Raw genomic sequence first — 23810 nt, forward strand, 5'->3', positions numbered from 1 at the left:
ACTGCTTTGCCAAATGAAGCATTAGACTCAGACACTAGCTTGTAAAAAAATGAATGCAATCCCATGTGGTCACGTTATATACTTTATTCCATGACTGGAATGTGTCAGAGGACGCTGTGCAAGATCAGTCCTTACCACTGAAGGTCACAGGAAGCTGAAGACACATAGTTTTCCAGAATGCAGCATCTAACCCATCTGAATTATTTCTTCCGATAGACAGTCTTACGTCTTCTCTTCACACAAAGCAAAACGAGGTCTGAATTTCTGAATATTGTTCTCTTATGAAGATGAATTAGTGCTCTAATATGCAAAAATGTAGATTTTCCCTATTTTTGCAGTAATGAAAGTACAGAGGTACATTCATCAATAATAGCATCCCCTGACTATTTTCATTAAAGATGAGAACATGGTACTATTTCATCTTTATTAATTTGAATAATGCCAAGTGCTTGCAACTCATGCTGGCAAATATTTTCAAGGCTTTCATGAGTTTTTCTCACCAGTTTCAATAGCCTTCAATAATACTGACAAAACTGAAAAGCGAGAGGTTCTGTAGCCTTAATGAGGAGACTAAATGCTAAAGCCGTGTAGGAACATTTTAAATGTGTCTTGCAACAAATTTGTTATTAATCAAAGAACAGAATGCAATTAATTAATTAATTAATTGAAATATTTAGTGTTGGAACATATATTCTGATATTTGTCTATCTAAGTGATACCATAGGTGAAATATTATTACCATTTACCCACACACAGAACATCTTTCATCTTGAAGTGTAAAATTTTCTATGAGATTTTCATTAGTATATTCCTCACTTCCATGGAATAAATGTTTCAAACCTTTCAAAAATATATTTTTTTTGTTTTAAATCTCTGAAAAAAAATAAAATCTAACCCCCATTAATCTTCATGGACAACACTGCAGACACAAACTTGTTGCAGAGACCCTCAGGGAATTTCAGCAGCATCCCATGCAGCTGGGCCAGTTCCCAAAGGGCACTTGGGACCAACATCCATCAGAATGCATCTGCTCCAGGTCCTGCATATAACGAGGCCTTTTCCTTCATCCATCAGCCAAGAGATCATGAAACACATATTCTTCAGGATAGCAGACAGAATAATTGATTGTTAGGTGGTTTGGGTCGGCAGTGTTTACAAATTAAGTGTTTCTGTTGGGGAAAGTTCTATTTGTTTTCTGAAAAGTGTGAATCACCTTGTATTTAAGATCATTTGAAATGTAATACATTATTGTGGATCTGAAAAACATTGCTGCCTGTAGCAGTCACTTCACCTTAAAAATATACTAGTGTATACCTATTATACACACTAGTTAATTTTTTCAGCACAAAGAGTGTACAAAAGAACATATGTGAAACTTCTTGGATTCAAAGTGCAAGAAAAGCAATTAAAAATTATTCTTCCACACCAAAACCAAAATATTCCAAAGTTCTGCATTCTGATCCCCAAAAGTTTATGTGTGAGTGTCACATCAGTGCAAAGATTTTGTTTATAACAGTGTGAAACAACTAATGAATCTCTACTGTCATCCACTTGAGCAGCGGTTGGCTATTTTTAATCAGGTGAAAAAAACATTTTTTCAAACAGATTTGGATAGTATAATGGACACTTGAATCAATCATATAAGCAACACCGCCTCATGGAAAGACAATGCTTCTTGAAGTCTTTCCCTGGAGTCAGCAAATGTTTTAGATACAACTCTGCTACTAATGCTTTTAGTGTAGGACCAATGACCTCCACTTTACTAGAATCCCAGTTATCAACAGACTCTCATGAGATTAGTTCCTTCAACAGCAAAACACGTATGTGACAAAGGGAACAGTACCTAATTCTGTTGGATACCTCTCCCACACTTTTTTTTTTTTAATCTTCTCGCTTTGGTTTACAGAAGCCTAACAGTAGACAAAACAAGTAGATGAAGGAGTAATTTGGAATAAAATTTGAATTACAGCTTACTGGCAGAATGTTAAATTTGTGACCTAACAGTAGACACCATAATCAACACTAATGACTTTGATGTACGTTCAATGCTACTTGTGTTGAGAAGTTTACTGGAGTGATTTTTTATGATAAGAAAATTCTCTTAATGAGTTAAAAGTATAACACAAATTTTTGACTAATGATTAGACTACTTCTCTATAAAAATAAATACCACTAAAATAATAACGTGTGCAAGCCAGCCTTCTATAAAAAAGGAACCAGACTGAAGATCCAGACTGTTTCCATTCTTTTGCTGCCGGAGGTCAGAAGGAACTGAAGTTACTAGAATGTCATGTCTCCTTTTATTGTAATGCCACTGCAACATTTGGAAACAATGAAGAGAAATGAAGAAATGTGAGAAAATTCTAAGAGGCAACACTTCCAGCAGAATTACAATTCCAGAGCTGCACTCAATTAAACAGGAATATGCAAAGCCCCTGCAAAGGCAAGAGAACCGTATTATCTCCTTAATCTGAAATTCTGTAAATTAAATAGTACATGCTTAAATTATATTATGCAAATAATACCATAGACTGGTCTGGGGGTTTTCGAGTTTTTTAGGAACGAGTATCAACATATTCTTACCTTTTTATCTTCTTTAGACTTCCTAATACTGTGCGGAGGGCCAAACTTGTTCTGCATGCAAAACATCTTCTTAGACCACTCATTTTTATGAGATTTCAACTGCGGCTGACCAAAGCTGCCATCGACTCTGTATCTGTCAGCTGGAATCTTATTCATCGGCGGGGGCAGAGTTCCGCAGTTAACACTTGACCAGCCGTCCGTAGAATCGGTGTAAGACTCCTGGTCACTCACATTTCCATGCTGCCATTCTTGTAAAACATGCACAGGCAACCACCTTTGATTGCCTGCGCCTGCAGCATTTTTCTTTGACGGGGGTATGGAATTTCGGGAGGAAACCAGTGGAACTTCAATACGAGCAGAAGGACTTAGGTGTTTGCTTACATTTTGGGACTTATCATTCTGAATTACTTCCAAAGGAATGTTTCCCTCTTGCTCATGGCAGAAGCCATTCCAATGGGAAGTAGGCTGATTTTGTCCCCTTCCTACTGGATTTTCCCATATGCTGTTAGGAATGTGTTTACTCGGATTGGTCCCTAAATCAACCACCAGAACTCTATTATTCTTTTCTTCTTGGTTAAAATTTCCAATTCCACTATCACTGTTACTGCTTGTACTATTATTCTGATGAGCATCCACATCACCATCAAGAAAAGCCCTTGCACGCATTCCCTCAATCAATTCCCCCATGTCCCTGTACAGGACAGAAATAAACTGAAGAACAGGTAGAGATGATGTTGGAAACTCCAAACAGCCATTTGTGTCTGGATCTGCTGTGCATTCCAGTCCAAAGCGTCTTGCTATGCCCTGGTGAATTTTATGATGAAATAATTCAGGATCCACCATAAAAACATGGCAAGATGTCCTCAGCGCCCCTTCAGCATCCTGAGCCAGGCTTGCATCATCATTTGTCTGCATTGTAACTAGTCCAAAGAACCTCCTGTCATCCGGACAAACTGCACTGAATGCCAGTTTCTCTGCAGGATATTCTGCCACTACACCTGATTTGTCACTGCAGAGCTGAATACAGTCATGCATTATCTTCATCATCACTAGTGAATGGATTTTTTGTTCTGCTCGCAGACGTCTCATGCATCCACGAATAGCCTGCAAGCTCTCATTTTCCAAATTTGAGGTTGTTGAAGGAAGTTCAATTGAGCCTAGGTAACCTACAATCATGGCAACGTTTAAAATGCTTGCATCTAATCCAAAGTCTTCTGCGCCCTCCAGTCCAATTCTAAAAACTGAATCATCATTCAGGACTTTGGCTATTTCTTCCTTTGACAGTAGATTTGCATTGCTTACACTTTCATGTCCAGCTTCAAATTTAATAGCAGCAGAATCTGAAAATGACCTTTGTTTTGGTGCAGAATGATCTGAGCTACCAGCACAGAGAGTAGGATTCTCAAAGATCATGTTGAAAATGCCACCAGATTGCATTTCTTCAACAACTTTCTCTGCTCTGTTTATACCCAGAGCTTTAGAGTCAGGTTTGGGCTTCAGCCACCCCTTCCCATCATAAAAACCAACTTCTTCATCACTTGAACATGAATCTATATGACTAATCCCTTCAGCAATGACCATGTGCAGGACTCCAGAACATTTCCCTATCAGTTTCACTACATCTTCATGAGAGGCTTTTTTCACATTGATTTCATTAACTGCAAATATCTGATCTCCTGCTTTCAGTCCAACATAATCTGCAGGGCTTCCTTTCATAACACAACTAAGAACACAAGGAGCTTGTCCAGAAAGGGTAAACCCATAACCTGCTCTTCCTCTTGCAACTTCCACACTTCTTATCCGAGGAGGAGCGTGCATGTTGAGTCGACGTTTGACCGCTTCTGCTGGTCTATACATTTTGGGGTTTTTTCCCAAAATAGGAAAACTTTTAATTAATCCATTTTTCAGTCAAGTTTCAGAAGTATCACTCCTTCATCTGATGAAGCTCTAAAGAAAGAAAGAAAAGAAAAATAAGACATTTTCATTATCAACAATACTCCAGGTTTTTTAGTGTCCAGTATTTTCTTCACTATTCAGAAATATTCCTAGTGAACTCTACCAAAAACTTTCGCTAGAGAATTAACACAACAATCAAAACAATTTGAAAAGAACAGGTACCACAGTCTTAATACTACTGATGAGAAAGCAGTGGCAAATGCAAATTAGGTGGCTGTCCAAAATGACCAAGTAACTAAATCTTAGAACAGAATCTAAGTCTTCTGATGTGCAGCCAGAGTTTTTATTCTACAGCATGTTACATCTTCCCCAACTCCACTCCATTACCTACTACTCAGTTAACTTCTGGCATTCTGCTTCACTGCAATACCACATTTTACAGCACAGTGAAAATCCCAGATGAAACTCATCTGTCCTTTCCCAACAACATAAAAACAAGAGTTTAAGTGTATCTATTCAGCTATAGCCTACCCCCCTTTATACTCAATGCACATAAGCAGGTATCAAACATATCCACATAAAACAGGTTAGATAAATTACCCCTGAGTTGTCTTTATCTCCACTGACTGACTGTGAAAACAGCTTAAAATACGTATCTCACACTTCAACTTCCAAACATACATTTCAGTTACATACGCAACAACAAATGGACATTTAAACACGTATCGGACCAAAGGGAACCAAAATCAGATTTATGCTGTTACACCAAACAATTAAGCTACTCAAAAATAACTTATTGGAAAGCAAACACTACAAAAAATGCATTTCAGTCAGTCATTCCAACATCCATGTGTTTTAGGTTAGATAAAACTTCAAAAAAAGAGTAAAGAAGAAGGAACTCCACATGCTGACAGTATTAATCTAGTAATGACTTTACAATTTTAAAAAATGCAGCTTTATATGTACAGCAAGAAATAGTTGATTTCAGTACATTTTGGTGTTGACACTGAAGACTGGATGTCTCATTCTAATTATACTTACGTAAATTCCATTGTTTCAGAGAGGTTTCCTCCACTGAGATTGTTAAAATGCATAAAAATGTTTTAAGACAAAGAATAGAAATGACAATTTGTTCAACTTTTGAAACTATCCCCTTGTTGCATGATATGAAATCGTATTTCCACAGGTCTGCAGGATGACTGACTGAAATAACTGGAGAACTACAGCTACGTAAAACTGCAGTAAAATCACTCAGAGCAAGTGACAACTAATCTGAAAATAATTACTTCTCTGAGCTGGTCCAGAGGCTCATTCTTAACTCAGTTCCATTGTAACATACTTAAAGTGTCTAAGGTACTTGAAAGCAAGTATCACGTATAGGTGGGCAAAATGCTTTTTAGCATTTTACATTAATAGATACACAGAGATGGCTGAATGCACAGTGATCTCTTGGTTCACAAGTTTAGCCTCATCAAGAAAAGGTCAATCAATGTTTAAGGCACCAGACTGGATGCAAGTTGACAGGGTTTTTTACAGTAAGGTGTGAGTTTGGTTAAATGTTTGCAAAACATTTCTTACGTTATGATTTCCATGCAAAGGTTAAGTGTGAAGTTTCATCACTTCTTAAAGCTACACACAGAGACACATATTAGGTTACAGTATCTGAAGTGTTAAATTAGTGGTCTCCAACCCACTACTTGCATGGAAGAAAAATGTCCAAGAAATTCTTCTGACACTGCTCTTAGCTACAGAAATAACAAGAAAAGCCACGCTCAAAATGTGATGCAACCCACAGCACACTGCTTTCACAGTATTTCTGCCTGGGATAGAACAAACGGAAGGGCCATGACTTCGAAAGTTCCACAAAAGAAAAAACAAAACAAAACAAACAAACAAAAAACCCCACAGCTAAAATAGAATTTAGGATCAAAGTCTTAACTACTTAAGTATATATGAGCTGTTTGATTACCAAACTTAAAAAACCAATTGTTTCTTGAATATTCTGCTAAACAGTCAACTACACGATGTGATTCCCTTAGGACCCTTCCAAATCCTAAACAAGACAGCCTTCAAGACTACAGGAGACATTCACTTGGCTTTACTTCTGGGTTTTAGTTTGTACTTTTTCTGAACAAAGGGACATCAGATTTTTATGTCTCCATGGTGCAGCTGTGACTGTTCAATGTAGCATGGTTTTTGCTAATTGTTTTAATGTAGCAATTATCTAGCTTCACTAACAACAGTTCCCCTATAATTTGACAAAATAGCTTTAAGAAGTGATGAAACTTCACACTTAACCTTTGCATGGAAATCATAACGTAAGAAATGTTTTGCAAACATTTAACCAAACTCACACCTTACTGTAAAAAACCCTGTCAACTTGCATCCAGTCTGGTGCCTTAAACATTGATTGACCTTTTCTTGATGAGGCTAAACTTGTGAACCAAGAGATCACTGTGCATTCAGCCATCTCTAATTAGGTCTGGTACTTTCTGAGAATAATTGTTACACATTTCAAAATATAGTTCTCCAACTAAAAAAATAAAAAATGCCCAACAGTATATAAAAACCTGCTATCTAGGAACAGGAATATATACCTGTTTTAATTTGCCTTACAGTGAAGATTTCTGTTCTCGATTGTCTGGAGAATAGCCTGATGTGTCCCTTGGGTACCTTCCAAAACTGTTCTGCTAACCTAGTCAACAGAAAGCAGTGTAGTATCTGGCACCTAGAAGTCTGCTACTAGGTTGGAAAAGAGGGGGAAACTATTAAGAGAGTATTAGATTATAAATAATCTGAAAAATCATCATAACAAAAGAAACTGTTACAAGTAGGATTCAGTATTGTAATGTTGAAGTGGCTGATAAGAAAAAACAAATTTCTCCAACTATCTTTCTAATCTATAACAAAAACACCTTAAATGCAACTATAAAAAACACACAATGAAAACGTAGTTAGGCCGCTCTTGGGAAGAAGGAAACATCAGCGCTGCCTTACCTCATGATTCCACATTTGCTATGAGGGCATTCCTTTTAACTCTATTCACAAGTCAATTTATCTGTTTGCCTTCCTAACCTATGCCCCTTCCACATCAAGCATTTATTCCAGATGACAACCACTGAACATCATTCCAAAATCTGGCCGTTCTAAAGACAAAACAGCAGACGCTAATACGTTACTTTTCTCTAATGATGAACTCCCAGAGCTGTTACATCAGTGGAAAAGCCATCTCTTCCTTCCCTTAGTAGCTGAGTATTACTGTGCATTTTTGTGCCAGTTACATCCATGACAAAGAACAGCTCACTGAATTTATCCAGGAAACTTCAAGACAAAGGACAAATGCAGCTCTTCTGCAAGAACCCTCAGCATTCAAATATGTTTTACTGCAACAACAGCATGACAGGCAAATGGAAAAGTTATGAAAGTAGTGTTTCTCATAACCAGAGAGATTCCAACAGAGAGTGAGTTATAAACTGTTAACAAACTAGTTCAAAACTAAATTATCAAATTATCTAATTGCCTACGTTTTCTTTTAATTTCTTTGCAGATTTGAAACCGGGAGATAAAGAGATATGGCACAAAAATGGGACAAACTTGCACAGTTTCAAAGTAATCATATGTCTAAATACCATTTTCCTGTAATAAATTACAAAATGTGTAGTGTATACAGTGATACAATGACATCATTTTCGTTGCACTGATATAAAGCTTCGTAGGTGCCTGCGTGTTTACTAAAACACAAAATTGTTACTGAACTATATAACCTTTGATAACTGTCACAAGTAACCAAGGATAAAATTATTTGTCCATTTTCAGTAGAAATTAAATACTGAATCTTACTGAGTACAATGATACACTACTGTAATTGCTTCTAATAATGACAGCAATTAATTTTATTAATTTGATAGTATAACTACAGTCATATACAGTAGGTCAGAAAAATGGTTACACCACAATACTACACATGGCCAAGCTGACTTTGACTTTCTGCTGCCACTAACTATGATGAAGTAAGTCTTGAAGAAAAGTCTGTACAATATTAAAACACATTAGTGAATATTAGTGAGGAGAATAAATGCATTTTATAGGAGAAAACAGGCCTATAAAAGCGGGATAATTTGTAATGCATACTAACTAAATCTTAAGCAAATAATATAGTTCTGTGACATTTCCATATACTTACTAAAAACACTGAAAGTATAGAATTCTTACTATGAAGAACACTGCAAATACAAAATTAATACTATGATTTCAGAAAGTTCATCAAAATGTGTACCAACACAGCCTAGTAATATGACACAGAACAAATGCAGTTTAATAATTACAAAATGATTCACAGGACACTTCAGACAGAAACACTAATATGCCCAAATTAAGGGTTGTTCAAGTATGTATGAAATAACATTATTTGCCCACATACATCAGCTTTGTCACAGAACTGCGAAACAAAACCAAACATTTGAGTTTTCATCCAGCACACATTCTGGTCTATTATTTCAAACAATTGGTTTGGGGGTATAAAACACCAAAAATACCCATTACGGTTGAATTGTACTTTATCCCTCAAATACTGCATTTCTTTAGGCAAAGTTTTTACATATCCATGCAAGTTTTTCATGTCATTTTCAAACCCTGTACTACAGAAAAAATACTACTTATTTGCTTACTTTCAAGAGAGAGGTGGTTTGTTTCCTGCTTCTGCTCTTAACTCATAGCAACAAAAGAGCAAACAGAAACAGGAGATAGACTCCTGTTCTAGTCTATGTTAGACTATAACCTTAACAGTTACAGAGGGCAGTGAGGAGCGGAAACGTGAAGTTTAAGACCAGATTACTCACCACCAGTTCATTTGGAAAAGACTTGGAAATGAGTTGACACTCAGCTCAACAGTATCCATGTTAATGTGTGGGTTTGTTTGTGTTTTTTTTTCAAAGGCAGAGAACTGTTTGGCTTCATTTTGGTTTTCAATAGTGAGGCTGTAAGAGTACACGGAGGAGCCTGTTCCCTCATCCCTCACACACATCTTGAAGCACCGCAAAAGACTCTTCAGCGTGGGTGCCACTCATTAAGGCAGAACTGACTTTCAGAAACGATGCCACTACCAAGATCAAACAAAGTTATAAAATTTGAATTCCACTCACTATCCAAATGTGGTACATGTCTGCAGACAGGTTACACAAGAAACATAACAGCACAACCTGTAGAAGACAGTTGTTTGAGAACTTCAGTAGGACAATATTTTAATGAACAAAATCTGATCAGCATTTCACGATTGGCAAAACACACCACTATGTTTCCTGTAGAAGCAGCAACTGCTTTGCCAGAAAACAATTAGGTGTACCTAGCACAATAACTCAAAATATACTGACTTTAATTAGTAACAGCAGGCTAAAAAGCAGTTGTTAATAAAAACTCTTCTCACACTGAGCCAGTGTACAAAGCATAAAGAACACAAATAGGATATCTGCTGGTTTGGCTGACAAGAGTCATGCGACTAAGGACGAAGTTTTCTACGGCTGTTGTACAGTCATGTGCTTACAATTCAGGTTAATTTATTCGTTGTATTTAAGAAAGTGAAAAGCTCTTGTTGGTAGTTAGGCATATTTTTCCCCGTCTTTTCTTGCAAGTACGTTCCAAAACTGCTGGGACATGGAGAGCAAGGGCAGCGCTTCAGCCCGCTCGGGAACCCCCGCGGCCGGGAAAGGGCTCGGGACCGTTTGCGGTACCGGCGCTTCCCCGCCAAGGCGAGAGCCAGGAGGGCACGTCCGACTCCCGCCGCACCAGCCGCTCTGCAAGTTACACTGGCGGCTCCTCCGGCGGCACAAGGGACCCGGCTGCAGCGCAGGGCGGGCTCCGGCACCGGGGGCGCGGAGGGCGACCCGGCAAGGCCGCGGGGCGGAGGGTCCGCGCCGCCGCTCCCGCCCCGAGCAACGGTCCGCCGGGTTACACATTAACCGCCCCGCGGGGCAGCCGCTTCCCGGGAGGGTGGAGCTGCGGGGAGGGGAGAAGCGGCACCTGAGCCCGCAGGGACGGTTTGAAAAATCGAGCGGTAAAAAGACGAGAGGGCGAGGAGGACCCGCGACCCCAACCCCCAACACGCCCCCCCGCCCCGGCCGGAGCCGCCCCCTCACTGCTGCCCGCCGGGGGGCGCGGGCAGCGCCGCAGCCCGAGGGGCGCGCACAGGGGGCGGCGCGGGAGCTGCCCCCCCGCGCCGGTCCCTTCGCCGTGCTCCCCTCCCCCCCCGCTCCCCTCCCGCCGCCCATCTGCCGCCCCCTCCTCCCGCCACACCCCGAGCGGGGTCCCGGGCCAGACGGGGGAGGGGAGAGCCGGGCGGCAGGGCTGGGCGCTCCCCCGCTCAGACCCACTCACCTCCGTCCCCCAGGACTCCGGCTACTCTACTGAGGCACCAGCTCCGCCGGTCACCGAGGAGACGGGCGCCGGGCTCCGCCACACGGCGCTTTGGCCACTGGCTGCAAGGAGCTGTCAGTCAGCGCACTCAACCGGCAGGGGTGGCGGTCGGGTTCCCGGACAGAGAAAGGGGAGAGACAATACCCAGCGCCAAAGAACTACAGCTCCCGGCGTGCCCTGCGAGCCGCCCGCTCCCTGCGGCCGTGGGCAGCGGGCCGCGCGGGGCACGCCGGGACGCGTAGTTCTTTCTGCTCCGCCAGCCGCCTCGCCAGGGCGCGGTGGGCGGCGGGGAGCGGAGTGCGCAGGCGCGGGCTGCCGGCGGCCGTTCGAACGGGGCTTGAGGAGGCATTATCTACATTGCACAGTTGCGGCAGCTTGCTCGGTCCTCTCGGAGCTGAGAGAACAAAGTGGAGCCAGTCCTCATGCCCGAGGGAGTCCTTACAGTAAGCTGGAGCTTTGAGGAGAAGGGGCAGGTTGGTCAGGGAGGACGGGCCGGGAGGCGCTCAGGGTGCACCAAACAGGTACGGCGGTGCCTTTGAAGCTCAGGAAGAAAGTGAGACAGACCTTACAAGGTAAAGAGAAACGTGGGAGGGAGCAGAGTGGCACTGGGATAAACCTTTCAACCATCCGATGGGCTTGAGGAGGCTGGTGAGGCATTTCGTAGTAATTAAGCACCCAAAGGGCAAGAGTCTGTGTAGAGGGAAAGTTTTGCTACCCAGATGGAGCAGGGCACAGGTGACAAGTTCTCAGAATACGTTGGGGACAGCTCTCTATTTCAAAAGGGCAGGAGTAGAAAACCTTATTTTAAATAGGAGAAATAGGAAGAGGGGAAGATGGTACACACGAAAGCGAACATCAGTTAAGAGATTCCCAAGGAATATAAGGTCCAGACTAGGGAAGAGTTGACTAAATTTGACTTTCCTATGGAACCTGAAAAGATTTTGTGATCTTTTCAGAAGATTATGATCTTTAATTGCGAACAAGGACTGGCAGAAATCCTTTATACGTAGAGGATTTCTTCATTTCAGTCTGTCTACACACTGGAACCCAAAACGGAACAGAACCTACCAGTCACAAGCTGTAGGAGAATGCTTACGTCTTTAAGTTCTTTTCAGTCTCCAGAGCAGGATATGTATCCCACAACTTGCTGCTGCTATATCTGTAAGAAAACTTATAAATTGTAAAGCTGTCGCTTCATGGTTCAATTTAAGTAATTTGTTTAATTTTTAACCCATCCACAATTTTTTTTCTTAATATCTCCTCCCCTTTCTGAAATGCTTACAGTGTACTGGAGTCTTCAGGAAAACCAAAAACACAGGCCAAAATAAAAAGTTCTTTAGAAAAATGGAGGATTCTGCTTTTCCACTCCTACCTCTGCCTTCTCATTCTGTTGTTTTTTCTTAGTCGGTCCCTCCCAAGGAGATTTCTACCAACGTGAAACATTTCAGTTCAACTTAAATGCCAGTTTTGTTATCTCTCTCACCAGGGTCTATGGGGAAAGATTTTGAAGGGGCAGAAATAACTGAATAAAATATTATTTTTTTTTTCTTTTCCTCATCTTCACCGAAGACAGTGGCAGATCAGTGTAAAATTAAAAGATGATAGACCTCATAATTTCTCCAGACATACTGTGTCCTATAAAAGTAATTATTGATGGTTTAGAGAGGCTAACAATTCTAAGCATAAAAAATAAAATTGACTGATTTTAAACCTTACGTAATTGATTCTAAACCTGACATGGTTGATTCAAGTGTAGTGCAATAATCTAAAAAATACTCAAGAGATCTACATTTGCCCAAACAAGAGATAGTTGTTCATCCCTTTAACTGGGAAGGTGTCACAGGGACAAGAATAGAATTCCACAAACAAAAGGCGTTGGTTTAGGCTGCCAGCCCTTAGTAGTCCCCAATTATTAAAGTCTGGAACGAGGTGGTTAATGGGCCCTCAAAAATCCATACAAGGTCTCAGCCGTAACTCTTCTTACTGTTTTCACCACTGTTGGTGACAATAAAGGAAGAGTGGGCGTGAAACAAAGTGATAAGGATTTGTGGCTTTGGAGCTGTGGAAGCTTTGGCTTATAAACCTAAGTAGCTTAATGTTGGGTGTGCAGACATCTCAATCACACCAAGGGTGGCTGTCACAAAACAGCTTGTCAGTTTTGATCTGGCGGGGTTTAGAATGCACATTGTAATGAAGTGTGATTATTGCTGTCACAAACACCAGATGAGAAGTCAGAGAATAAACCTAGTCCAGCATCTGATGCAAAGTCTATGGTTTTAATCACCTTGGTTAAAGGAATCAAAGTGTTGGTTACTTGAAAAAGGTTTTATTTTAGATGTACAGAAATATCCTCGCATAAATATCAATTTTTTCATTTATTGTTTTCATCATGTTCAAAATAATAAAATTGTATATAACTGTCAGCATTAAAGGCTTCTTCAGTGTACAAACTTCATTCTTATTTTCCTAGCTTAATTTTGTTCTGAACATCAGGAAAAACTATATATCATATACATTTTAGTTAGCTTGTGTGGGCCAGTTAATATATAGTTGGAAAGAAAGTTCTTTTTCTTTAGGAACTTACTTCCTAAATTCTAAAAGCTCGTCCTTCTTCAGTTAACCATCAGAGTCCAATCCAAAGGATCAGTGAAGATCTTGTTTTCCACACTGAGGACTGCAAGGTGAACACACAGCCACCAATACCTGCCTTGATTTACTGGTTTATCTAATCTATGAATACCTTTTCCTTTCTTATGGTCTTCTCCATAGTGGGAGACACTCTTGGCAGTGGGAAAAGGAAGAAAATATTTTAATATAATTGCGTTTTGATTTGGATTATGGTGTTTCCCACCCTAGCACAGCAATGTAAAACTGTCTTTACAAGGAGCTGTGAAGTAGTAGCACTACACCAGTATACTGATCTTGTTAAATCTGGACTGGCCAATGGAGGACGAATCCTCTCGAATCCTATTTAGACGTAAAAGGATTGATCTATAAACCTTGTGCATCTACTTGGCTTTGTAGTTGTGTCCTTACCTACTATGTTATTTAATTAAACATTAAAATATAGGTAAACAGGTTTTGTGTTGAAAGATTCTGCTGTGCACTTTTAAATATGCGAATGGTACCATTTGCAAAATTGAAGATTTACAAGGTAAACAGTCAGGAACATCTTTCTTTGTGTGAAAACAGGCACAGCTATGCCATGGGATAACACTACAGTTTAAGTCAAATTATTTAATATCTTAAGAAAATTTATTTCCCTACAATAGAACCTGCTATATTTATTTTTTTCCAAATTCACTAACAGAAATCAAATTAAGCATTTTGCTGAATATAAACATTGAAAACACAAATTATTGCTCATTTATCTTAATTTTTCTTCACTTACCTCTGACTACATGTGATTGAAGGTGGTGTCATGTTAAACTTCCAATGCTGGTGAGCCGCTCTAATGTATTATATAAAACCAAAACCTCTCCTTTGAGTACACAAGTGTGTCTAATGTACTTCTGCCAAGAACTGGAGACCCAGGAACTGGGTTTGGCTTTACTGGTGTCAGTGGAAGCACAAACCTCTGCTCCATCATTTCTTGTGGGCAAATAGCATATACCCTAAATTCCTTAGCTCCTGAGGAATACCTTGCTGAGCCAGAATGTTTTTAAAATTTAATTTCATGTTGTGTCATGGAGACCTTCAAATATTGTTAAAACACATTCACAAAAAATGACAAAAAATCATTTTCTAGTGTATTTTGTTCTTTTTTTTTTTGCTTTGAAGGGTTATCTGAGACATTATTGACGGCTTTTGTTGGTTTTGGTTGTGGTTTGGTTTTTGTATTTCTTTAAACATTGGAGCTTTAATCTTATAATTCAAAATTACCTGACTAATTAACTTGCCATGGCCTTGCTGCTCCATTTAAGCTATGTCTTCAGTCCCATTGGGCTTTAAAATTTATATTGCATAGTAGCTGAATTTACCTGTTCTGAAGCAGCGCTGTATATTTTTGGCATTGTATGGAAAAGGGATATCTCAGGGAGGAATTCCTTGTGGCTCTAAGCACCACAACAAAAAGTCATTATCGTTATTATTAAGCAATAGCTTCTCACCAAGCGAGCAAGCTCTGTCCTTGCACTCAGCATGCTGAGTTAGCACCACAACTGACATCTCCCAGTGCTCCACTCCTGTCTCCCTGTTTTCCTTCTTTGAATTCATTTTCAGTGCGGCTCTCAGGTTCACACAGCCTACAAAGGTGACATGTCAGGGCTCTGCTGGCTAAATTTATTGCTAAGCACAATTCTTAAGTGGCGAGGCACAAACGTTAATATCAAAGTCCCACTCATAGCCCTAAACTTCAGGAAAAACACTCTTGAGTTCTCAAAGTTCACACATGATTTCATTCAGAGAGACAGTGAAAATGAGAGGGTGAGGTGCTGAGGAGGTGATGTGAGTAACAAAGTGACTTTGCACATTCCTATTTAAAATAATTCCCCTGATAAAAGACCCCTGCCCAGGACAAGCCATGCAGCATTGAAGTGAGCAGGAGGGATCCTCTACTCCAGTAAGTAACCCTGGAATCAGAGAACACATTTTACCATCTCTCCACTTGGTATGTCACAAAGACCAAGAATTTTCCCATTTCCTCATCCAAGCATTCTATCTCCCAACTGTGAAGAAAACAGAAGGTCTTTTTGGACCAAGTTCATTCTCTCTTTAGCATCCCTTCTCCCGAAGTTCAGCTGAAAAGGCGTGACATGGCCACAGTGATGCTTTGGTCCACCTTGGCAAAGGCGTTCTTGGTGCTTCCATGCCTAACAACGCAGAATGACAAGATTTTGCCCTTGATCTCAAATCTGATTTAACCCAGGCTGACTTCATTTTCCTCCGCCTCATAACTAGAGTGTGAATGGCTTTTAAGATTAGAATATACCTGCTCAGTCTGGGTAAAAAACATCATGATTATTAGTGTGAAAACCCATTAAGATATACCTATGTAAACCAGAATAATTTATTTGTGCGCCACACAAATTTTTGTTTCAATTAAGACTAGCCTTGCAGTTATTCTAAATGACCTTCTGGAATGAAAATAAATGAATTTATCCACTAAGTGCATTTGTTAAGAGTCATTATGGCCTTGACAGCATGTGTGTAAGTCTTCTCAGAAGCCTCACCATTTTTCTCAAGGTTCCTCTCAAAACTAGGTTGTTAAGTTCTTGCCTCCTATGAAAATGTCTATTCCATGGTAAAAGTTGAATACTGATGAATTATTTCTTCGAAACTATGGCAGCCAGCTTCCTCTTCAAGGTTACAACATTTGTGGTGGCCGCTTCACAAGCCAGGTGATCCAGGTGGTTCCTGATGAAATTCTGGTGATTACAGCTGATCCTCCATTAACATCCTTTCCTTGATCATTGGCTTACTCCAAGTCATTGCTTCACATAACATCCTCATTTCATCTGAAGTAGAAAATTAGCCTTTTTTTTTCTAAGCCACATTGTTGTTAAGACTGAACCTGAACAACATGCCTTACACATCAAGTATACTTCCTTTTTATTTGGAGCGGGCAAGACAAGATCACAAGACTCAGGGGTGTCTCCACCGAGATTCAGAGGCACAGCTATATCTGAAGACGGATGGCTGCCTATAAGGACTATTGGAGAAATTTTCTTCTAGCACTGAAGAACGCTGCTCCAGTGTTCAGGCAATTTAAACTTTCACCGGGCACCGTGCCATTCCTGATATTTCAGAACATGGACTAATAACTGTCTTCAACTGAAGATGCTGGTACCCTTCTGTAAGCAAACCACAACGCGTTGCACGGAGTTGTCCATTGCACGAATGAACACATACAGTCAGTCACACAGAAGGGAAGTCTACATAAGAATAAAGTTCTTCAACTTATATTGTGCCTTCTTTAACCACCCTACTACATTAAGGTCATGGCTTTTTCACCTGAGAATGCGTAAACCAAATCACAAGAAGTTCTTGCCAGCAAGTAGACATGAAACGAGTGCATCATTTCTGGTGTAATCTGTTTTACACCATTTCAACTGTGGTGAAACGCAGTCATAGTTTTTAATGAATGTTAACCAATGCAAACCAGCTCTCAATAGGCTTAAATCCTTGAACGCAAATGATGTGTAAATTTAAATCCTGTGTGGACAGTTTTATTTTTGTGAAAGATTTAACAGTGGTATATTTTGTCTTTATCTAATGAAGTTCCAAGATAGGCTAACCAAAAAACAGAAGCATATAAGATCTTATTCATGTAAGTTTAAAGGAAGTTTATCGTTACAGTTAACACTGCACAAGTTCATGTGGGCAAGGTTTTATGCATCCATAAAGCAGAATGCATTTGATCTAATGATACTGAATTAAAGATAAGTTATAGTTAAACCTGTAGGGGGAAGGATGAGGATCATGGAGAATTTTTAAAGTAGTTGTAATTAATTTTCTAAATATGTTTACTTTGCAGTTCATAGAAAATTGATATTCCTATAGCTTCTCTCACTGAAACAAGCCTTCCTCAAGCTGTGATAAGTACCTCTCAACATTTAAGTATGTAGCAAATGTTATACCTTCAATAGTATGCACCAATTTTTTTCTTGCAATGCATTGCAATCCAGAACTCGTCCCTAAGATAAGAACATAAAATTCCAAAGTTAGAATATAATTGAAAATGTTACCAACACATTTACAAATCTGAATTCAGATATATGTGGTTTAACATCTTAAACATTTTAAGAGTTATTTGCCAAATTCTTAGATCCTGATGGAAGAAGCACAGTTTAAGAAAACAGAATTATAAAGGATTTGTTTTCAGATGATTGAGGACAACTATGTTGAAAGATATTTTTATATGAGCTACTTTCTTTAAAAAAATATTTTAGTACTGAACAAGAGACTTGAAATTCAAGCAACACCCTTCACTACATTGCAAATATTTTACAAAGACATAACTTTCAACCAGGATCAATCTGAACTCTTATCTGTAGTAATTAGTCAGCTCTGCATAACTGGATGTCATTCACTGCAGGTCACTGATTTGTTTTGCAAAGAATGTACTTAAAATTATTCATCCTTATTAGAAATGTATTTCCATAAAACATCTTAAAATAAGCTGTAGGGGAATGAAAAAATTCCAGCCAGAAAAAATATGCATAGAAACAAAATTTCACCCCCCAAATGGCAAAGTAATTTAAATGTTTGTGTTAAAATACTAAAAAAGATCAATACAAAAGTTTAATGATGTAGTCTCAAGCTTGCACACACAGGAAGTATGTTACCCGTGAAATCAAGGGAAATAGATTAGCCATCTAGACACCAGATGGTTGGTATTTACTTGCTGACATAACACCACCAAATGTTCCTAAATTTCTTTTTCAAATTTGCCTTTCGCATTATATTATCTGTGTAGGAATCGATCCTGCAAACATATACATACACAGTTCAATACATTTACTCATCTGAGTAGTCCCATTACCTTTAGTACAAGACACTATTCACAGAACCAGGCTGCCAACTTAGGGTGAGCCTACAGAGCTGTAAACTCCTGTGCCTGCAACTGGACTGGGCAGACTAAGTCTGGAAAAATAATTGTTAAGTTCTGTTCATGCATTTTTCTTCTGGTTTTGTACTTTGCAAAAGAGATAGCTGTTTACGTGGAAAATTATAAAAGACATTCCTTGTCCATAAATGTATTGCTTGTTTTTTGTGGATAACTGTTAAACTTGGCAAGGCCTGAAATAAACTGAAATCTTAAAATACTTCTGCAATTTGAAGTCAAGGAGAAAAAAAAAAATACAAACTGCTTTAATCAGAAAATTGTTTCTACCAACATGAGAAAATGTTGTTTAATTATAATGGAATCTTCTTACAAATTACTTAACCTCGGTAATCTGTGAAAAATATTTTTGCTTAAAAATATTTGCCCTGAGACTTGTTTTTCTCTGGTGGGAAAAAAGTGTCACTACTTGCTGTATGCTATTTACAGCTGTCTAAATTATCTGTTAGAGCTGTATGTTCAAAATACACAGAATTTCACTAGTGTTAGCTGTTCATACCATTTCTCCTACAACATTATGTTTTTTCTTCTATTTCCACTTTTCTGTCTTTTAAAATGCATTCCTTCCCATCCCTGTCATTACTAGCTTTGTTTGGAGGCATTTACTTTGCCCCTTTGCCCAACATATTTTTCTTTCCTTTCATCACAATCCACTTCTCAATTGCTTTCATGCTTCCCAATGTCTTGTTTTCTCATCTACTTCCTCAGGTTCTTTTTCATTCTATTTTTACATCACTTACAAAGTCACCTGCCTCCAGGCAGTCTATTTCCTCCTCTATTTATTTTTTCCATTTGCACCATCTGTGTGTGTATGTGTAATACATTTAGTGAAAGTGGTGTCATATTGTGTTGACCCTGTTACTGCCCTGAAAATAAGAAATTTGTTTTCCTGTGCTACAGTTTGTTTGTTGATCACACTTCTAGAAGCCATGAGGGAGTTCCTTTAATGTCATGGTTACAATGATAAACTTGAGTAACCCCTGCTATGCTCTCCATGAATACTTATTACACTCTGAACTCCCTCCTCATACAGATACAGAAGCAGTGCCTCAGTTTTGCAAAACCAGGAATTCTAACAAGCATTTTAATTTTAGGCGGGTCTTTCAAGTTATAATTAGCTTGAATATCTCAAACATTCAAATATCTTTACCTGCAGCTAGCTGCCCCATATCGATGAGAAATCTGTGCATACCTTAAAAAAATAATAAACGCTATGTTTTTCAAGTAAATGTTCAGCAGCAAACAGCAGCAAAAAGAAACAGCAACAAAAAGAAAATATGGGTAGGTAGAGACTTTTCAATCAGTTGTCAAAAAGAGCATTAGAAAAGTTCTGTCTTACGTGAAACTAGTTATATTTGTCTACAGCCGTGCTGTGTTCACTCCGTGGACAAAACCTGGTCTAGAACAGAGATAATCAGGAAGGACGGGAGTAAATAGATGAGGTTTTAAAATTGAACATATAAATTTAACTACTAAAAAAAACCCCAATAGTTTATATGGAAATCAAACCTCACAACCTCCAGAAAACACTGCTTCCTTTAATGCAGCTCTGTAAGACAATGTTGAGAGTCTCACCTAAAATGCTGTCTATCATTCCAGTCATTCATCTTTAGAAAGGATATACTCAAAGAGCAAAATCAGCAAAACAGTCATCAGAATAATCCCTACCTTATAAAAGAGTGATATTCTTCTAAAGAAGGACTGCGCGGGACACGACCTCTGACTTTCAAGAGTAAATGCTACAGAAAGCAGCAAAATCACAGTGTTGATACAAGAAGAAATTAGTATAAATTGACCAGAAATAATCCTAGAAGCAATCTTCTTAATTGCAGCTTACCCATTTGTAATGCAGCTCTTCTTGTAATTCCGGGGACAAAACACCTAATTCATTTTAAGATACAGGTCCACACAGTTACACAAGGGATTATATGACGTGGTTGCCTGTGGCAGCAGGCAAGGAATCGGTGGATTTCCTCCATTCCTGTGTTCCTACTGCTCTGGAGTTACAGTTCTCATAGCATGCAAGGAGAGGGGCTATCTGCTCTATGGTACAAGGTTCAAATATGCTGCCATTGTTTTTGCTCATTGATTGGATTTAATTGCTATAAGGTTCAAGTAGATAATATCAGTAAATATTGTTCATTCCTGTGGAGTCAGGAGAGAGTTTCTTTACATCTTACTGTAAACCAGTTAAAGCATTAGAAGCGTTACAACATGGATACACCAGCCTGCCTGCGTCTGTGAGAGATCTACATTTGAAATGTGCAAAACCATGACAAAGCACAGAACATACTAATATATTCCCTCTCTCTCCAGTGCCTGTACGACAATGTTCTGGCAAGTATTCTGATCCCCTACATGCCATTAGGAACAGTTCTGCTTTTCCTAGTTGTTCTGCAGGCAGAGACAGAATAAGGTTTCATGATTCTCTTTTGGATATGACTAATTCAATTTACATAGACAAAAGTATTTGGAATTTTACTTGTGCTAAATGTCAGCTATCACCCTGTCTTGGCAGAATCAGACCAGACACTTGCCCTTTTTCCAGTCACCCAATCACTGTAGCAAAGGGAAAGTTACATCATTTATACTCCAGCAGCCACCATTTTCTGCGGGTTCAGTCTCCTACTACATTTGCATTACTACCCTGTTATCATTAATTAAACTCTGTAGGAATGGACCACATTTACATACTTAATCATTCTTCATACCTGCAGGACCTTCTAAGAAATATTTCCACATATTACTAATTTGCTTGGTGCATAAAACCTTTATCCTGCTCACTAAACATAATTACAGACTAATTGGTTGGGTCTGGGTTTTAAAACAGTTTAGTTAACTTTAGTTTAGGCAACAATACCTTAAATTATGTAGAAAAATGCAAACACCTTCAAAACAAAGTTTCAAGAGGGGACATTATTTAATAGTGAGAAAGGAAAATGGCCTGAGTTCGTAGCACTAACATTAATTCTATAGGTTCTATGCTTCTATAGCTGAATCTAACAGTCAGTCTTGCAAATACAGTGAAAGCAGCAGAAATATATTTTTCAAGGAGAACACAAGAAGAAATGCTATATAGGAAATTCAGCTGCCTTATTTCTGAATTTATGTTAAAGGTTATATCAATGTCATATTTCATTGAAGAACCAAACACTTGCTGATAACCTCATATCAATGACTTAAAAAACAATCCTTAACGCGTCCGGCTCCCTCTCGTGGTGTATCAGTGTGGATCTGCCTTATAAACCACATCTTGAAAGGTCTAATTGCACACCGGATCCATACCACCCGCAAATACTGCTGCAGAGGTGTTGAGCATTCTTCATGACTTCCATCTCTATAGGCTGGGCATCAGTAAAGAAGATCTTTACACCGCAATTAAGAATTAAAAACCTTTGGCCATGGTTATCTCCCCCGGTATTTTTCACTTTTGCAAAGCACACTATCTGCCCAGCAATAATAAATAAGTTTCTTCTTTTTCTTTATTTCATTTGATAGATTATATATATATATATATGTATGTACACACAGTACAATATTTTTCTTTTGTGATAGAGAATAAATGAGAGTTTTCATTGCTGGTTGTTCATTAAGTCAACAGATTCCAGTTAATAATGAAAAAAATTAAACATTTAATATCAAAAGCAACTTCAAGTATCTTCTATACATTTTAGTATTCAGTATATAGTAAGGTGGTTTTGAGGTTTTCTTTTTATATCAAAAGTGTATTTGAATAGACTATTTTTACCCTAATACTTTAGAGTACTATTCATATCAGGCATGGGGTTTAAAATGATGTATCTCATGGTCCCAGCTAGCTCTTCACAAGAACCGTAGGTCACTTGTACAATCACAGCATGTGTTTCAAAACAGGGTTTAATCATCAGCAAAGTCAAGATGCAATTACCATGTTTAGAGATGCACTATTTCATTCTCCCACAACAGGTCAAGCTATAGTCCTTGATGAGAAGCAACATACACCACCACTGTTTGTAAAACAATACCTGATCTAGGCATAAATAGTACTGAATTTCCCAGAGCTATTCATCCCTTAACCATTCTGTATAAAAATAATTCAACTTAGGCATATATTGCACTAATTTTATCATACTGGATAGCTCTCACCCTGCATTATCTGTTCTCTTTGCTTAACTAAGATTACACTAAGGTTTTAATTTCCATGGAAAACCTGGGAGTAGGGCAACAGACACACATATGGTGTGCAATAAAGGGATATCTATAATATCAATAGTAATCTCAGCGGCATTCACGAAGGAAACTACACGTTAGATTTGGAGATCATTTTTTCCAGTAGATTCATCATTCTCTCCTGTAACTGTAAGCTTTGAACTTGGATGATGTTTTGTTGATCCAGAATCCTGCGTACTTCTCTACAGGTTTCTTCCATAGCTCTACTCAACTTCTTTTGTTCTTCCAACATGGCCTCCATTAATTTTAGCTTCTTCTTTTGGAAGCTGCAGCTTTGCATTTTTCTTTTCTTAACCGGTCTTTCTTCAGCTCTGAAATGTGAATATTTGTTAACAATTAAACTCATATTTATTAAAAAAAAAAACTCTGTTAGAACCTAAAATTCTATACTAAATTCTTGGCCAAGATACAACCTAGTCCTATTTTTAAACCCCTCTGTGTTCTCCAATAAATTCCCTCTCAAGTTCTTGCCAAAATGTATTTACTGTAGTATTGCATAGTGTTACAGACTGTAAAAAAAAGTTTTAAAACCTCATTGTTTTTAATGAGAATTTTCCCTGTAGAATACTAGGCGCTTTTTTTTTTTGACATTTCTTACATATTGAATTTATAAACTGTATTTAAAGAGACATTTTGCTCATCTGGCCATTAAAACTCCAATTCTAAAGCTGTAATAACCACCCCATCCAGAGAAAGATCTGGACTGCTAACGTGTGCTGGTGTCACAGCTCGTTTTTTAAAGCATCAGATCAGTGAGGCGGATCCCACCACAGCATACTAGTCTCAGAATTTGCCCTTGCACTGGGACACAGCAGTTACACTGACCACTAATTTATATATTCCATCACAAAACATTATAAACAACATAAAAATTTAGCAGGATACCGCTTACAAGGTTCCCTCTTTTCTTACAGGTCGCAGATTGATCACGTTTCATATTTGCTTTTGCAGGCATTTGCCTGTTGCACTTCAATTTTTCTCTGTTTTTTATTTTTCCCAATTCAATGTGTTTGTCACAAACAAAGGATACTATGGTTACCTTCTTTTAATATTTGTAGGTTAATTATAAGTTTTATCAAGTAGGATAGCTAGCAAAAGAAACCATACTTCCCTTCAAACTCCTAACATTAAAAAATTCAAGCACACTATA

General features: G+C 38.7%; 2 protein-coding genes across 7 annotated transcripts in view; both read right to left on the reverse strand.

Annotated features, from left to right (window-relative positions):
• Positions 1–10903, reverse strand: part of RGS12 (regulator of G protein signaling 12) — an 89816-nt gene extending 78913 nt beyond the window's left edge. For 4 of the 6 annotated variants that reach the window (XM_082050709.1, XM_082050708.1, XM_082050705.1 and 1 more), the window contains exons 1-2: positions 10849–10903; positions 2584–4530 (exon numbers count right to left, since the gene is read on the reverse strand). In XM_082050709.1, coding sequence (XP_081906835.1) covers positions 2584–4440 — 1857 coding nt within the window. In that variant the 5' untranslated portion in view covers positions 4441–4530; positions 10849–10903. Of the gene's footprint in view, positions 1–2583; positions 4531–6136; positions 6219–9620; positions 9674–10848 lie in introns of those variants that run through there. The other 2 variants (XM_082050706.1, XM_082050707.1) reach the window with 2 other exon arrangements.
• Positions 10904–22730: 11827 nt separating this feature from the next.
• The window catches only part of MSANTD1 (Myb/SANT DNA binding domain containing 1), a gene marked incomplete at both ends in the record, with an annotated part of 32823 nt that continues 31743 nt past the window's right edge, over positions 22731–23810 (reverse strand). Inside the window, 1 exon segment of the mRNA XM_082051412.1 lies at positions 22731–22971. Coding sequence (XP_081907538.1) covers positions 22731–22971 — 241 coding nt within the window.

The sequence above is a fragment of the Streptopelia decaocto genome, assembly GCF_964273445.1.
Source record: "Streptopelia decaocto genome assembly, chromosome: 4".
NCBI classification, from domain to species: domain Eukaryota; kingdom Metazoa; phylum Chordata; class Aves; order Columbiformes; family Columbidae; genus Streptopelia; species Streptopelia decaocto.